This window comes from Dermacentor andersoni, chromosome 8 (genome assembly GCF_023375885.2).
Source record: "Dermacentor andersoni chromosome 8, qqDerAnde1_hic_scaffold, whole genome shotgun sequence".
Taxonomy (NCBI): Eukaryota; Metazoa; Arthropoda; class Arachnida; order Ixodida; family Ixodidae; genus Dermacentor; species Dermacentor andersoni.
The window spans coordinates 142,397,292-142,413,983 of record NC_092821.1 but is presented as its reverse complement, the minus strand read 5'-3'; the positions used below and the strand labels follow the sequence as shown (position 1 = coordinate 142,413,983).

The window sequence follows — 16,692 nt, the reverse complement described above, 5'->3', positions numbered from 1 at the left end:
TTCGTTTTCTAAAATGTTTACGAATCACCCAAATATTTTTAACAATAAATATTTAAATAACTAAAAGTCATACTGTTGCAATGGCATTAAAACGCTTAAATTTTCAGCATTCTCGGCACGACTTTTTTTTTTCGGGTTTTCGCGTTCGGAACTCGCGGCGGTCTGTCGGTGGTCGTGGTCGGTCGTCTTGTTGGGGTGAGTTGTCGTAGATTTTTCACTCGACGTCGTTGTTTAGAAATGCTGCATGCATCGTCGATGGCGAGAATTCGTGCAATCACAACGAGAGAGACGAACTGTACGCGACGCGCTAAGCCCAGTTCCCAGAGTTTAAAGCCTCGCCGCTAAAGGGCTTGTCACCGGCGTGACTTGCCGAAATAGGTAGCCCTCACTGGCATTCTCGTATTTGGGATGCTTTTCGGTGACTCGCCGATGCCCGCGGCTTGTCGCGAGTTTCTCTTGAAATTCGGCACGTCGCCGCGTTACCACCTTGACGGCACTGCCTCGTCCTATCTTCAAATCTGTCTTCAAGCGCTGCCGCGTGCGCCAAGAACAAATCGCTCGCTAAACCAAGTTGTGAGCGCCCTCCTTTATCCGATAGGCAAGCTGGCGAATCGGATCAGTGAACGCCAAATTGTTCGGTGGCGCGCGTTTCGTTTCGGCGCATCTTGGCTTGCAGAGTTTCGAAACTTGTCGGGCGACTCGTTTGACGCCTGCGCGCGTCGTCAAAAAACGAAGAGCACCGTAAATTCGGTCGGTGTAGCTTCATGCCGCGTTACCTTCGCCATCGAGCTAAAGAAAAAAAAAAATGTCTGTTTCATGCGATTGTCTCGCGAGAACTTCGTTCCGATACAAGGAAGTATGTGGAGCTGTGGAGAAAATCGGTGAAAATGAAATAAATCGCAAATAAATCTGGGAAATAAATGCTGCACCGCTTTCAACTATTCGTTCCGACTTAGCTGAGAGAAATACAAACGAAAGCTTGTGACGATATCGCGCTCTTATTTGTATATCGCTACAAGAACTTATTACAAGCTCCGCCCACAAAATCACAGATGTGTATGTGCCTCTCATTACTACAAATCATAGTTCCTCGAGACTCCTAAATTAAGGAAGGTCGCCTCTGCCGTGACGTCACGGAAATGAACGAACGCAATTGGCTGGCGCACAAATTCTCTTCTGGTTGCATGCTGTGCTGCATGCTTAGGTTGGCATTTGTTAGTTTGACCTGGTTCACGGATGTTTTTTATACCTTGATGCATTTATTTTTTTATTCTTATTGTCCTTGCAGGAAATCGGCAGCAATGTCGAACGAAACGTTTTCAGATGCCGGCAGGCTGGTTAAGATGGAGGTGGACTACAGTAAAACCTGCGACGAGAAAATTCCTCAGTGCGAGGAGCTTGCCAAAGTACATGACGACTTCCTCAAGCGTTTCGTGCTTTCTTCTGCTCGTATTTGTCTACTTGACCATTAATCGCATGCTCCAACTGTCATTTCAGAAAGGTGACCTGAAGGGTGCACTCGACCAATTGCTGTCCTTGGAGAAGCAGGCGAGAACGGTGAGTGTTGTCTCAACAAGCTACACTCAAGTTTATAGGGGTGTGCGAACAAAAATTTTTGAGACCGAATCAAATGCAAATTGATTAGTGCGAGGACCGAATTGCACATCTAATGCTTTTTGAACTGTTGTCAGGTAAAAAAAAAATTTTCGTCTTCAGCATATATGAAACAATGTTCACATCCTAGTATTCACAGTGATACTAACTTTCTGTCATAACATTGCACGTTATGAAATGTTCAATTGTAGCATTTGGAACAATAAGCAGCTTGTTTTCGTATTCGGGACTTTTCGGAGAGCACGAACGATCATGTTTTAGAAGGAAAAGTGCAGCTCTCTGAGCGATACACGCAGTGCCCCACTACAGCCCTGCAGTGTTCTGTCTTGTGCTCATGGTGGAAGTGAAACGAACTGCGTGTTGCGTGTTGCAGGGCGGCGACACGCACTCGACCTCCCGGGTCCTGGTGGCCATCGTGCGCCTGTGCTTCGAGAGCAAGGACTGGGCCGCCCTGTCGGAGCAGGTGTTGGCGCTGACCAAGCGGCGCAGCCAGATGAAACAGTCGGTGGCCAAGATGGTGCAAGAGTGTCTCACCTACATCGACAAGATGCCCGACAAGGAGACCAAGCTGGCCTTCATCGACACCCTCCGCACCGTCACGGCTGGGAAGGTGAGGAGGAGCAACGCACCCACGCATGCCCGCACCGCAGTTCGTATTTCTCTAATGGTGCATTGGACTGGTTCCTACTGTGCTCCAACTCGGCTTGCAGCGATGCGGAGCCCTGTCGTGGTTGGATCTAGAGGAAGCTCGTGCCCGAGGCGGCGTTGGTGACTCGGCAAGAAAAGTGCATACATTTAGCAAGCTATTGGACGTCTTAAACAACTTTGAATGAGAGGTGCTGAATCTCTTGCTAGTCGCGACTATGTGAAGCCAAGGGAAGCATAGATGAAAATGATTAGTCTTTAATTGAAGTTAAATTGCAAAATTTATTTTTCAGGACAATGTGCATAATCTCATGGCTTTAGATAAACGTCGCCAAGCAACTTGACTGGTCCTAATAGCCAAGGCAAATCAAAATGGCAGCAGGCAGTGCAACATGCACCGCCAACTGCCATTTGTAAATTTAGTAACGTACAAAATGTAGATATAATATGGAAAAGGGGAAACGAAAGTGTACAAAAAGAAATTGGTCATCGATGCCAGTTGAAGCCGAAGCCGTATCTTGCACTGTGCTACCAACTTGAGCTACTTCAGCAGATGTCTTCCCTTGCACTAGCACCTTAGGTATCTGCGTGTGTGTATTAGGTCTAGCCCTAGGAGTGTTGACCCTTCGGTTCTCCTTATTCTCATTCACAGCACGGTGAGGGTTTCAACTGGGGCTCTTGGTGTCCTCAGGTATAGCATACAAGGGTTTATCAGACAGTTGCCGTCTCTTAAGTTTATGTGATGCCCGCAATCAAAAAAAAAAAAAAAAAGTGGCAAGTTTGTTACCATGGCTATGAGAGGCGCTGGCTAATACCCCTGTCAGGTGGGCTGATTTGGTGTCACTTTTGGTGGACCCAAAACAATTTGGTGCACTTCACTGTTAGTGTTGCTCGCAGGTTGTCAAAAGTATAGTGTTAGTGACACTCGCTGTAACACGTACTGACCTGCAAGTATATCCGTCAAAGTCGTGTTGCTGTGTCACAGTGCTTAGCCTCAACAGCAGTGCTTGAAATTTGTAGGGTCAAGGAAGAGGCTGTGTAGAGTAATGTAAGGTTTTTTGCAGCTACTGCGTAGGGCACCTCTTTGAAAAAGTGTTTAGGGAACACCTGTTTTCACACAGTCCTGAGAAAGTCAGATTAATTGGAGATCCACTGTACCCAGATGCTCTCGCTGTAACAAATATGTGCCTTCAAGCGCATCATTCCTTTAATGAAGCAAATAGCTCTCCAGAAACATTTGGCCATTCGCCAGTGTTGATAGTCTTCGGCGGTGGCTTCTGCACAATCCTTTTCCTTGCCGTCACTGGATAGAAATTGCGAGAACAACTCACGTGCGTAAACATGTGCGCCACGACTAAGGGCGGGGGTCCCATCGAGGTCTGACTTTGATGGGCATCCTGCGTTGCAGATCTACGTGGAGGTTGAGCGGGCACGGCTGACCCACAAGTTGGCCCAGATGAAGGAGGCAGAAGGCAACGTGGCCGAGGCGGCCACCTTGATGCAGGAGCTGCAGGTCGAGACGTTTGGCTCCATGGAGAAGCGCGAGAAGGTGGAGCTCATCCTGGAGCAGATGCGGCTCTGCCTGGCCCGCCAGGACTACATCCGCACGCAGATCATCAGCAAGAAGATTGCGCCAAAGTTCTTCGACGACACAGCGCAGCAGGCCAGTAATTTGCCCTGTTCCGGTGGTTTAATACCTGCTCTATTGGGCAGCTGGCCATCAGGCAGTGTTCTTGATTAGTGTCTGTAAGTGGCTGCATTTTTGTTGATAAGACTGCGAGAATATGTTTTTAGCAGGGATTGTAATTGTCCTTTAGAATCCGCGAACGGAGTCAAACCTCTATATAGTGAAGTAACTAAAAAATTGACTTACCGCTCTGGCAATGTAACAGATATACATTTGTAACGAATGTCGGATATAACGAAACTATTTCTGTGACAGACGCGACCTTCCTTTACGGAGGCTCGACTGTATACCATATTAGCTCGCATAAAGCTCGCACTTTTGTTTTTTTTTTTACGGGAAACTGATGTGAAGTTGAGGGGATACAATAATTACGTGGGGAAATTTTCCTGATAGAACACTCTAGGGCTAAATAGAAAAAAAAAAACAAAACAAAATAAGGTGACTGTATATCGGGACTTTCTTGCCCCACCCACTGTAAACCCAAACGAAATATCATTTCCAAGCAGGACCATTTACTGTTTTGATGAAAGCACAGGTTTATGCAAACAGGAAGTGTTAAGGCTCTTCGTTTTCAGACATTAGCTGAACCAAGATTCACTAAACAGATAAATAAAGTGACTCTGGCTTGACTTTTTTTCAGTCTCGTCAGAACTTATGCTCAGAGGAGCAGACGACGGTCTCTACAGCACTTTTCAAGGGCGCATTGATAACTCTAGAAAAAAAAAATCAAATTTTTATAGCAATTGTGGGTGATGCTAGCATCACATGAGTACTGTATACAGTAGAAGCCATCTTTAAGGCTTTGAAAACCCATCTGAGGGCAGTAAAGATATAATACATTCAAGAACTTTATTTCAGAACTCTAAGCACAGGAACTTGGGAGCAGGCAAGTTTCAGAAATGCAATTGCCGACTCTCTTGCCCAATGCAGGACCTGAAGATGCGCTACTACAAGCTGATGATTGAACTGGACCAGCACGAGAGTTCGTACCTGGCCATCTGCAAGCACTACTCGGCCCTGTACCGCACCGAGAGCGTGCAGAAGGACGAGGCCCAGCGCAAGGAGGTCAGTCGACACATCTTGCTCACGTGATCTGTCACGGTTTATGCGCAGAGTACTGCTGGCCATTTATCGCACATCCTAAGCAGCAGTTGGGTACAGTGTATCCAGCTGAGATAATGTGTGAACAGGAATGAACATATGTCAGTACAGTAACCCGTCCTTATAACAATCGCTTCATTTGAAGTATGCTTTTATAGATGGTGTACGAAACATGGCTGCCATCACGGTAGAATCAATCTTCATTCTCGGCGGCTTTGCACAGTGTTTTTGCGCCATTGCACTTAATCGCATTGCACTGGGTCGAAACGAAATTGCTGCTTGTCGCAACCGCTGGGCATGAAACCGAAACGACGCGGTCGTGAGCTCTGTTCGATCGCTGAGTACAGTGCCAGTGTGCACCAAGTCAAAATGACGCTACTACTTGCCGCAGCCTATGCGGGCGAAACCGTTGTCGCTATCGGCGGGATCATGGTTGGCAACCATGGACTTCTGAAGGCACGCAGTCAATGCATGCAGCCAGTCTGAATGAAACTGCTGCTTGCAGAAAACACTGTGGAAAGAGCCATGGTTGATGCGACCAAGCACACATTTGCGGCACTCTGTGCTTGGCGATCTCCAGGGAGGTTTCAACATAACCGGTGTGTGGCGAAGTACGTCCGAGTTAATGTGAGTTTGATACCATTAAATAATGCATGTGGGCTTGTCAAGATGGCAGGGCGAGTCCGAATGAATGAGGGATGAATTAAAGAGCTTGTACTGTGCTGCATACTACAGTGACTGTGTAAATGTGTAAAGCGCATGTGACTTATTGTTTTCATGCTGCTAGCTGCTGATGGGCGATAAAAATCCAGAGAGGATGTTCTACCGGCCCATCGGAGACATTGCACTTGTGTTCCTTTTGTGTAGACCTGGTCACAACTTTTTTTCTTTACTGATATCGTCAAATCAGTGAAAAATGTATAATGAATAAATATAATGAATAAGACTCTGTGTAAGTTCTTTTCTTGTTTGCGTGTGTGTTCAATGCGACTACGTTATATGGTGTGTGACTGTACACTGCTCCCCAGGAAAATAACGAGTGGAGTGGCAGCTCACTGTGCAGGAAGTTTTGCTGGCCATTTGTGTGCGAAATCTGTGATGTGATAGAGGGAGCTAGTCCTAATCCCTTGGAATGTGTTTTCTGCATGTTCATTAGGCGCTGAGGAACATGCTGCTGTTTCTGATGCTGTCGCCCCACGACAATGAGCAACACGACCTCATCCATCGTGCCAAGCTGGACAAAAACCTCGACGAGTTGCCACAGTACAAGTAAGTGACGCAGCCATTTTTAAAGCGATAGCATGCTTTGGCTACTTTACCCACTTTGGATGGATATCGGCTGATGTCTCGCCATAAAATCCTGGAGGGGAGTCGAACTTGGGCCACTAGGTGTGTGCTAGCTCCTGCCTTGCAGAGCAGACGACATGGGTTACAGAGCAGACGACGTGGGTACGTGCCCGCACTTTGGCACTTGCATGATGTTTGGCAGTGAGATTTCCACTTCCCGCGTCTGCTGATGTGCCCATGAGGTTTTGTGATTCACCGATGGCATGGGGCTATGCAGCAGGTTACACAAGAAAGATATTGCTGACTTTAAATGGTTTTTGCTGCGTTTTTTTTAGCATTGTGTGAACAAACGAAGGAAAAACACAGGATGAGGGCTGTCTCTAAACGTTTATTCAGGAAAGGTGTCGAGGGTTGGAACAATTGCACCAAAGTACTACATTTGCGACTTGCCATTGCTTGCAGGGAGCTGCTCAAGCTGTTCATCACGCGAGAGCTCATCGACTGGCGCAGCATGTGCAAGGCGTACGAGACGGAATTGCGGACGACGCCGGGTACCATCTTTGCCGCTGGCGACGAGATGGGTGACCGCCGTTGGAACGACTTGAAGAGCCGTGTTGTGGAACATGTGAGTCGGTTTGGGTGCACCAATTGGCTTAGTTATCGATTTTCAGCACTTGTGAGGTGCCGTTTAATTGTTTCATTATTAATGTGCTGTCCCATGACGTGCTTGCTTTACTTTGCTTCCTTATCACTGTTGACATGTGCTCTTATCCTTTTATGTTTCTAAACAGAAGTTATTCACATTACCCGTGCACATCGATTCTCCAAGAGCTTGTTACCATGTGCTGTTTACCAGTGCTGTTACCGCTATATCCAAATTGTTCTTTAACTTAACCATTTAAGGGGAGACGCGGGTCTTGAAATGACAAAAAATCGCAAAAAAGTCGATTTTCGGAAAAGTGCGTTTTCGCTACGTTTATACATTCAAGAATCCCTCCGCGAAATCTAGAACCTAAATTTAATCGGAAAATAATAAAAGAAAACACTTATACGGGCCACGGTGGCCGCGGAATTAGCAAAAAATCGCCAAAAATGTTCGAACTTCGCGCCGTCGTCATTTGCGAACGCGTTGGCCGGCGGGCGCCATTTTGAGCTTGTTTGGAAGCTGCTTTCTTTGTGCGTATTTTGCGTCGGTTCAAAATGGCGTAGGTGAGGAGGAACCGACGCTATCGCGTCATTTCTGAAGGATGCGCCCGTGCCGCTGATTGGCCAAAGCACGCACGCCCCCCGCGCGCCTCGCTCCTATTGGTCCGGCGCCGTTTGAGTGCCGATTCCCGCGTTCCCGACAGGCTGGTCGCTCTCGTACGCGCTGCGTGTTTGTCTCTGTGGTTTCATCGCGCCGCTCGCTTCTCGACAACGTTCGATGAAGTGTCTTTTTCGCTGCCTGAATGGCTGGAGGAGATCGTCGTCTGAAGACTACTACGCGTCAAGCGTTCGGCAAGGCGCGATGGCGGCCGTGGAATGCGCGATAGACGACGGATAAGCTTGTCGTGTACCCGGAGTTGCCGGCTGCTGGTCTGCCTGAAGATTCTGCCGGATCGAGTTCCGAGCTGCAATCCAGTACGTCTAGCATCAACACTTCGTCCACCCACGCCTCGCGTGTTGGCGCAGACCGTGTAGATACCGTTTTCTTCACGACCGAAGAAAGAAGCAAGCGCGCAGCGATCGCCGATAAGGCGAAAACGCGCCCGGCGTCGCAGTCTGCAACGGAGCGAAAGTTGGAGCTGCTGGGTGTTGACACGAAAGAGGACGTCAGCGACAGCGGAACGGAACTTGCGATCGTGGATTTATCCATGGTGCAATACTTTTTTCGACTTATGCCGTGTCCCGTGTGCGCCAAGAAAACGCTGATGCTTTCGAAGGACCCCGCCAAGGAGTCCGGGCTCTGTGCCAAGCTTGTGCTGGAGTGCTCCACGTGTGGCATGCGCGAAATGATCGTCGGAGGTTCACATGTCCAACAAGGATCACAAAAACAGAAATGCTTTGATAAACAAGCTTGCAAAGAGGCACAAGCCACCAACAGACTCTGCCTACAGTCTTGGGCATTTATAGGTATAGGTGTGACCTTTTGCTGAATGCACAATTGTGAGAGTGTGCAAGAGATATAAATTTTGTTATTCTAGGATTTTACGTTCCAAAACCGTGATTTGATTGTGGACCAATTTTGACCACTTGGAAAGCGCTACAACACAAGCACATGAAGTTTCTTGCATTTCAGCTCCATTGAAATGTGGCGACCACCACTGGGATTTGATCCCAATTTTTTGTTGTAGCCGTAAACTTTGTGGAAAGGACATATTTTGTTGTGGCCATGAACTCTGCACAACTTTATTTGCATAGGGATGCCATTTGTGTGCCTTCTGTTCAACAAGGACCTAAAATAGGAATGTGAAGCTTATGGTGCTAGCTTTCTGGCATTGCTTTCAATGACTATGCATGATTTTGCAACCAATATCTCAATGTTATTTTTGCAAAATGGCCATATATATGTCATGAACTTGTTGCTGAAAGACAGGGCTACATGGTGGTGCAATTAATATTGCCATATTGTTAGCCCATTAAAAGTTACAGTGAACTGAAAGTTCAAACTCATTTTTCTCAGCTTCATTTTTTTGGACACCGCACACTGCCTTACGGGGGATCTTCATATGTTCTTTCGAAGTACCAGCAAAATGTTTGGTATCAATATATTTGTGTCGAATGGATCTAGCCGGTGATGCTATTTATTTATTTCTAAAGCTGCCGGCTAAATTTTAATTGCCACTAAATACAAACGAAAATTAGCAGAAATATTTGAATTATGTTTACATCTGTTATTTTTGCATTATAATTGCACTGAGAACAATAAAAATAGCATCACCGGCTAGAGCTACTCTCTGGCGTTCTGGCCATATACTTTGTTTTTCCTTTTGACAAAATTAAGTTTTTGAAAAGTCCCGTAAGAAATTGATTGAATTTCTGTATTAAAAACTTTGCATCATTTGTTCTAATGAAGATATACAAAATCTAATTATATATTTGCAATCAGCAGAAAGAACTGAACAATACTGTTAAATATCATCCCGTTCACACTAAAATTAACAAAATTGGTTTTAAGACCCACATCTCCCCTTAAGCTCATTCCTGAAGATTCCCTGTGTTGTATGCAAGTTATCGGGGAATTTCTTCGTCATGCGTAAGTAGCAGCCAGGAGTTGCCCCACTTCTGATTTGCCAAGCACAGACAGTGCTCACACCCGTCTTAGTTAATTTAGTGTGGTTTTTCTTTCTGCTAAGGCATTAAAAGGTTAGATTCTGGATTGATTCTTGATGGAAATGTTTCGTTTCTTCACTGTCAGTAAGCTGTGGCAATATTGATTCCATCATTACTGGTGTCCTTAAAAACTAGCATGCAAAGACACGGTGATGGAATGAAAATGTTGGTGCACGTGATATCATACGTAGACTTGCATGTGACATTTATGCGTACATTTTTACGCCTTACTCAAGGTTAAAAAGCAAGCCACATGCATCTTGAGTGCCCTGTTCCCGAAAAAAAATTTTTTTTCCTGCTGCTGTTTAATTGTAAACATGCCAGTATTGTTTGCGATACGTCGAAGCAAACAGGGAGAGCTGAAGTAGCTCCACTCCTGAGAATGTCTGCTAGAGAAAGACATCTTGGCATTACAGCTCTTGAAGATCAAGCTCACCTGTATGAACTTTGAAAGTCACAAGCTGCTGCTGTTTACCAGTCACTGTCAATCGTGCAAAATTGGTTGATAACTGTGGCCAGCTAAGGAGTTTTCTTGTAGTTAGCTTTTCGGTTTAGTGATGTGAAAAGTATGAAAACAAAGAAAGAAAAAGTAATGGCATTTGCCAAAGCTTGCCTGGCCCCCTTTCTTTTCTGCAGAACATCCGGGTCATGTCCCAGTACTACACACGAATCACGCTGGAGCGCATGTCACAGCTTCTGGACCTGTCCCAAAAGGTGAGTTGCACACTGCTTTTCAGTTGCAGTCATCTTTGACACTGGCGTTTGTTTTTGTTCCCCTACTTGCCACAGCAAAGCTGTGGCGTTCTGGTTCTCTGCGTGAGGCCATGAGTCCGATTCCCAGGCGCATTTTCATGGGGGTATTATGCAAAAATGTCCATGTACTGTATTTACTCTATTGTAACATGCCTTCGTTTATGATATGATCCTCACACCGAAGGCCATTCTGCAACACGAGTGATTTGTGACATTTACAACAGAACCTCGCTGATACTTTCCCATTCTGTACTTTTTCCCGGCGCCAACGTTTGCAATCGAGAACTCAAGAAAATGACCTAGTAGAGTTATGCTCATGTTTTACCAGTTCATGCATTCCTGGAAAACACGATTTTTCAGTACCAACGTTCAGTACATCGACAAACTATGATTGTGTGATGCGTTTTCCAGCCGCTAGATCCTGTGAAAATGTGCGAGGCACGCGTGATCTAGAACAGTATATGGCTGCCTGTCGCTGCAGCTTCACTGCAATACTCGCCCGCCCGTTTCACATGAAAACGCCAGCACGTGCTCAGTTTCTCATTTCAGTACCAGCAGAGCTTCTCTGGGGTCATCACATGCGGTATTCACAGCTATCACTGACAATCTTATTGTGATAAGCATCTTCACTTATCTGTTTTGCAGCATGTGGTGCGTAGTGGCATTGGTAGCGTACTGCACACTTTTAGTGGGCGATAATCCAAACGTGCCACCGTACCTTTTATGTTTCGCTTCGGTGGCATCCGGCGTCGCCCACCACCTCGATTTCGTCTCGGTTTCTCGTCGCCCTCTTAAACCAACACGCAATAGGAAATCAACAAAATGCGTCTTGTGCCGCAATAATCCATGCGATGCTTCACGTTACGTAGATGTCAACAATAGTTGAGTCTGTCAAATTTTTTGGTACTTCGGATCATAAGTTTTCATGGTTAGTACATTTTTTTCTCATGGTCTCTTCCGAAACGTACGAGCGAGGTTCTACTGCATTTGCAAAAAAAGTAAAATAGGCTTTTGTGCATTCGACACTTGATTCACATGAATAACATTTATGGCACGTGATACTACAGTGGTAGCCGTATGGATTTGCACAAGCTGCATTGCGGCGCACAGAATGCTGTGAGAAAAAGAAGTCACTTTGTACTATCGTGAGGTCAACATGAGCGGTGGCCTTCAAGGTGAACGCTAACACGCTGGACCGTAAATGACCGAGGGTGCACGTAGACACAGGGTTACATTGGTTAGTCTCTCACTCGTACACTGGCAGATTCAAAGGAGAGCTCCCCACCCTTTCCTGTTCTCTCTATGCTTTCCTTTCTGGGGGAAATCGTGCCAAGCAAAACAAGCACAATTGGAGCAGTCAGCGCAGTCATCGTTCATCGATATCTGATCTACAGGTCGAGTGCGCCGGCTGTTTATGCGCGACTCGACGTACATTCTAGTGTAGTCACTGGTGCTCGCGCACGTTCTAGAATGTACGCTACAATTCGCATCACACATGTAATCTGACAGACCATATTTCGTTGCTGTAGAATCGGCGACAACATTCCGTAAAGTTCTGCTCATGTAAGCTCGCTTTGACCTAACGATAACAGACCGTACCGCAGTAGTGACCCAGTGAAAAATTGTTTAGCGGAAAAAGATCAGCAATATTGGGAATATTGTTTGACGTACCGAAGGAAGGAATTGGTCACGCTTAAGTTACAGCGTTGCAACTTGGATCTTCTTGAGGTACGTAGAAAGAAATATAGGCTGAAGATGCTTTATCAAATAATGCAGGATCAAGTTAACATTGATAAGCTCAAATATCTACACGCTCCAGGCAAAAGAAACCCACAATCAAACCATGACTACGTCATAAAGCCGTACCGTACCAACACTGATACATATCGATACTCTTTTTTTCCCGGATGCAATAGAAATGTGGAACCAGTTGCCAAACGCTATTGTTAGCCTAAAAAATGTCACCAACTTTGAAAATGCTGCTGAGGCGTATTTACGGGAGTTTCCAATTTAGTGTTGAAGTGCCAAGTGATATGTACGACTTGATGTTCATTGTACGTGCTTTGATAAATGTCAGAAGTGCGCTGAACGTCGTTCAAGTGAACATCTTATTCACTGTGAATTGACATGTGTTTTAAGCTACATTACGTGCATTGGCATTGTACATATTTGATGTATGTAATTGTATTGTCCTCTCTGTTATGACCCTCTACGAGGGTTGACAGTATTAATAAATAATATGCGCACGTCGCACATATCGGTGGTGAGTCCATTCCGTCGCACGTGCGCAGGGCACGGAGGAGGTCCTGTCGGAGCTGGTGGTGGCCGGCCGGGTGTGGGCCAAGATTGACCGCCTGGCGGGCGTGGTGTGCTTCAGCTGCCACAAGGAGCCCAACCAGGTGCTCAACGAGTGGTCGAGCAACCTCAACAGCCTGATGGCACTGCTCAGCAAGACGAGCCACCTCATCTCCAAGGAGGAGATGGTGCACAGGCACCTGCACGCGCAGACGCCGCCCGCCACCTCCTCCTCGACAACTGCCGAAACCTGAGAGCGCTCCTCCCTTCCCCCCCCCCTTTTTTTTTCTTCTTGTACATAGAGAATTGCAATGAACTCCTCGAGTGAATTGTCCACCTGTCCTTCGTGTCTTTTTTTCGGGCTTGCCATTAAAAATAATGGATCGAAAAACAAAAACTGTTTCCCTGGCTGGCTGGCATGCGTTGCGTGAAAGCGGAGGAAGCATCAACGACGGAATGATTTTGTGGGAGCGTATGCAAGTGGGGGCCGGGATAATTTAACAACTATGCTGTGGAACCCCGTTCATACATGTTGTATCGTACTGGAGGAAGAAAACGTAACAGCCGGGAAAACACAGCAGTGAGAAAAGCTCCAAAAACGAATGAAAACAATGTAGTTTCAACTTGAAACATTTTATTTCCACAAGGTTGCCTTTGAAGGCGTAGAAAAAAAAATTGAGAACGGAGGTATGCTGCTTATTTTGCTCACTGGACAGCTCCGCGTGTTTCTCAATCGCCTGAAAAGGCCGCATTGCTGTCAGCGTCGCTAGGTGTGATGTACCTGCGCAGGAGGTCCAGAGCCGCGATGACTTCTGCAAAGCTTGGATCTGTTAAATCCCTGGAATCTTGTGGCTCGTGCTTGTTGTCGTCATCGCAGGCACGGGCATCGTCACTCACAACCGAGTTTGCTCTAGGTAACTCTCTGGTACTCTGACATCACAATAGCAGAACAGGTGATGTAGTCGTCGTATGAGACTCCAATGGCGCCCAGCTTATCCATCGCTTCACTGGTCTCTTGGTCAATAGCGGCTGCTGCTGATGCCTCAGGCTCTCCAGCTCTGCTTAGCGGCTATGGTGGCTGCTGAGCCTGAGGTCGCGGGATCGAATCCCGGCCACAACGGCCGCATGTCGATGGGGGCAAAATGCGAAAACACCTGTGTACTTAGATTTAGGCGCACATTAAAGAACCCCAGGCGGCCCAAATTTCTGGAGCCCCCCACCACGGCGTGCCTCATATCAGATTGTGGTTTTCGCATGTAAAACCCCGTAATTAAATTTTCTTTAGGCTCTCTCCAGCTTGCATCATGGCCGTTTCCACCTCTGTGTCCGTGTGGAAGGCACACCTCATGAAACAGGGCTGTGCGTTTGGTGAGCTCACTGCAGTGAACGCTGTAGCAACATCGTGGAGTGCGTCAAATGCAAAGGTGGTTGCAGGCTGCTGTCCCCGAGCAATACTGGTGCGTCCGATACACTTCTGATAGGAGTGCTTTAAATTCTTTATGTTGCCAGCATCCAATGGCTGCAAATGGCTTGTGTTCGGTGGAAAAAACACAAGCTTGATGTTCCGAAAAAACGGCAGGTCTCTTGGGTGGGCGGCACAGTTGTGAATAAAGAGGAGAACATTCCCGCATTGCGAACCCATATTATCGAAGTACTGAAAAAAAAGTACCGAAAAAGTCTGGCTTCAAAATTTATTTCGCTCTTTCCTACCAATTTGTTCACATGTTGCAATAAATGGCTTAATATGTTATCATCGTCAGCCTGGTTACGCCCACTGCAGGGCAAAGGCCTCTTTCATACTTCTCCAACTACCCTGGGGATGTACTAATTGTGGCCATGTTGTCCCTGAAAACTTCTCATCTGCCCAACTAACTTTCTGCCGCCCCCTGCTATGCTTCCCTTCCCTTGGAATCCAGTCCGTAACCCTTAATGACCATCGGTTATCTTCCCTCCTCATTACATGTCCTGCCCATGCCCATTTCTTTTTCTTGATTTTAACTAAGATGTCATTAACTCGCGTTTGTTCCCTCACCCAATCTGCCCTTTTCTTGCCCCTTAACGTTACACCTCTCATTCTTTCCATAGCTCGTTGCGTCGTCCTCAATTTAAGTAGAACCCTTTTCGTAAGCCTCCAGGTTTCTGCCCCGTACGTGAGTATTTCCGCCTTGTAGTGCGAGTTTATGGCAGCGCTCGCTGTAATGCCGTGAAGCCACACTATAAGGCAATATTTTCTTGGGTCCTCCAATATGTTATAATGGTACTTATATTGACCATATTTTACAAATGCTTGCATCAATGCATTTTTCACCTTCGGGTTACTGACTCGTGCATTAACATTAAGTTTGCCATTTTCTTACATTAGTGGCCTGATGCCATTGTATGCGATTTTTAATTATACTAGAAAATAATTGGCCAACACACACACACATACACACAAAAAAAAAAGCGGTGCCCTTCCGCTCTGTGAAGAAGGATGACCAGCGAAACTGTGTATATGGACCCCCTAACGGCGAACTGCACCTCCGCCGCGGGTCGACCCGGCATTGCACTGTCTTCGGGATTTGACCATGTATGGGCAGTTTTGTGTCTACACATGGACAAAATCCTGGGGAAGCTAGCCCTCTGTTAAATTGGTTACGTCTTTGTGTTTCTTAATTACGACGACTAACGCGCGATCTGTGGCACGAGCGCGGTAACACCGAGGGACGCCAACAAGCCAGCTGTGGAAGACGCTGGAGCCAATCCTGAATGATGATAGTTTTGTGTCTACACATGAACGGGATCCTCGAGGAATTCGCCCTTAACAGCTTCGCTGTAAAAACTACATACTTGAAATCGGCATGAAAAAGTGAACAAGCACCGTATTTATTCGAATATAAGGCGAGGTTTTCTCATAATCTTCAGCTTCGAAGTCGCCCCCGCCCTATACGCGAATTTTGCCTTTAGGTATGGCTTTACGGCTGCGCGAATTTCGCCGTAGGGTGTGGCTTCACGGCAGTGCGACTTCCGCCTTGTAGTGCAAGTTTACGGCAACGCTCACTGTGATGCCGTGAAGCCACACTATAAGGCAATATTTTCTTGGGTCCTGCAACTGGCACCCTCGCCATATACGGTATAAAAAATACGGTACTAGAATTTTTTTTTAATAATTTCCCTTTTAGAACCGAGCTGTGCCTTAGTACGGCGTCACGATAATGACAAAAAATTGCGTGCCGTGTCCATGTGATTGCTGTTGCAGTACAATTGTTGCACTCTTAAGGCTTGCGCACAGGTCTGGTCTTCGTGAGTTTTATCATCTCTGGAATCCAAAGTGCTGGCATCACAACGATCTTTTATATTGTACAGCTAGACAAATGACAAGCTATCACAACTGGTTAGCACACATGTCAAGCGGTGCTGTGGAAACTGCCTCTTCAATGTTGGAAGTTTATTTTATCACATCTGTACATGACAAAACTGTACGCTAGTGGCGAGGATAGTGATGAAAAAAATATACGTCACGGCAGTTTGACGACACCCATCGTCCCTCATAAATGTTTTACAAAGGCAGCAACAAACAACAGTGCAGTAGTTTTCACGTAATCTCTTTCACAAATAAATATAAAATGTGTGTAAAATTTACAATTACAAGTAAAATTTACGCAGTCATTTCGCTACAAGAAGGTATACAGCACACTTTACACAACGCTTTCAAAGCAGGCAAAGTTATACACATCCGTTAAAGAATGTTTAGTACTTTGGGTAGATATTATTACAGTACCTGGAAAGTGTAATTCTTATTCTAATTTAACATATTTCGTGTAGTAGTGAGCAAAGTAACGACTGTATTTAGTTTGTCCTTGTTACTTGTTATATAGGCCTAAACATAGAAGAGGCAGATAAAGAAAGGGATTTTGTGCGTCTTTTCAATTCTTTTTCTTGCGCTAGTGTTAATCTCTTGACACCTGCATCGACAAGTCCATCAAGAGGACGAACACATGTACACAGAGTTTACGGAT

General features: G+C 46.1%; 1 protein-coding gene across 1 annotated transcript; it reads left to right on the top strand.

Moving 5' to 3' along the window:
* Positions 1-115: 115 nt before the first annotated feature.
* Positions 116-13,028, top strand: Rpn5 (regulatory particle non-ATPase 5). Its single transcript, XM_050173845.3, has 10 exons — positions 116-195; positions 1,289-1,406; positions 1,498-1,557; positions 1,988-2,224; positions 3,668-3,922; positions 4,877-5,011; positions 6,204-6,316; positions 6,797-6,959; positions 10,283-10,360; positions 12,691-13,028. Exons 2-10 carry the CDS (start codon positions 1,302-1,304, stop codon positions 12,946-12,948), a joined length of 1,404 nt encoding a protein of 467 aa, XP_050029802.1. The 5' UTR covers positions 116-195; positions 1,289-1,301; the 3' UTR covers positions 12,949-13,028.
* The last annotated feature ends 3,664 nt before the right edge of the window (positions 13,029-16,692 follow it).

What these genes read in the sequence shown, in the direction of transcription:
- Rpn5 (XM_050173845.3), top strand. Translation starts at nt 1,302, where the DNA reads ATGTCGAACGAAACGTTTTCAGATGCCGGCAGGCTGGTTAAGATGGAG. An exon ending in AGTGCGAGGAGCTTGCCAAA is followed by an intron (nt 1,407 to 1,497) that starts GTACATGACGAC and finishes CTGTCATTTCAG; the next exon opens with AAAGGTGACCTGAAGGGTGC. An exon ending in GCACCGTCACGGCTGGGAAG is followed by an intron (nt 2,225 to 3,667) that starts GTGAGGAGGAGC and finishes CCTGCGTTGCAG; the next exon opens with ATCTACGTGGAGGTTGAGCG.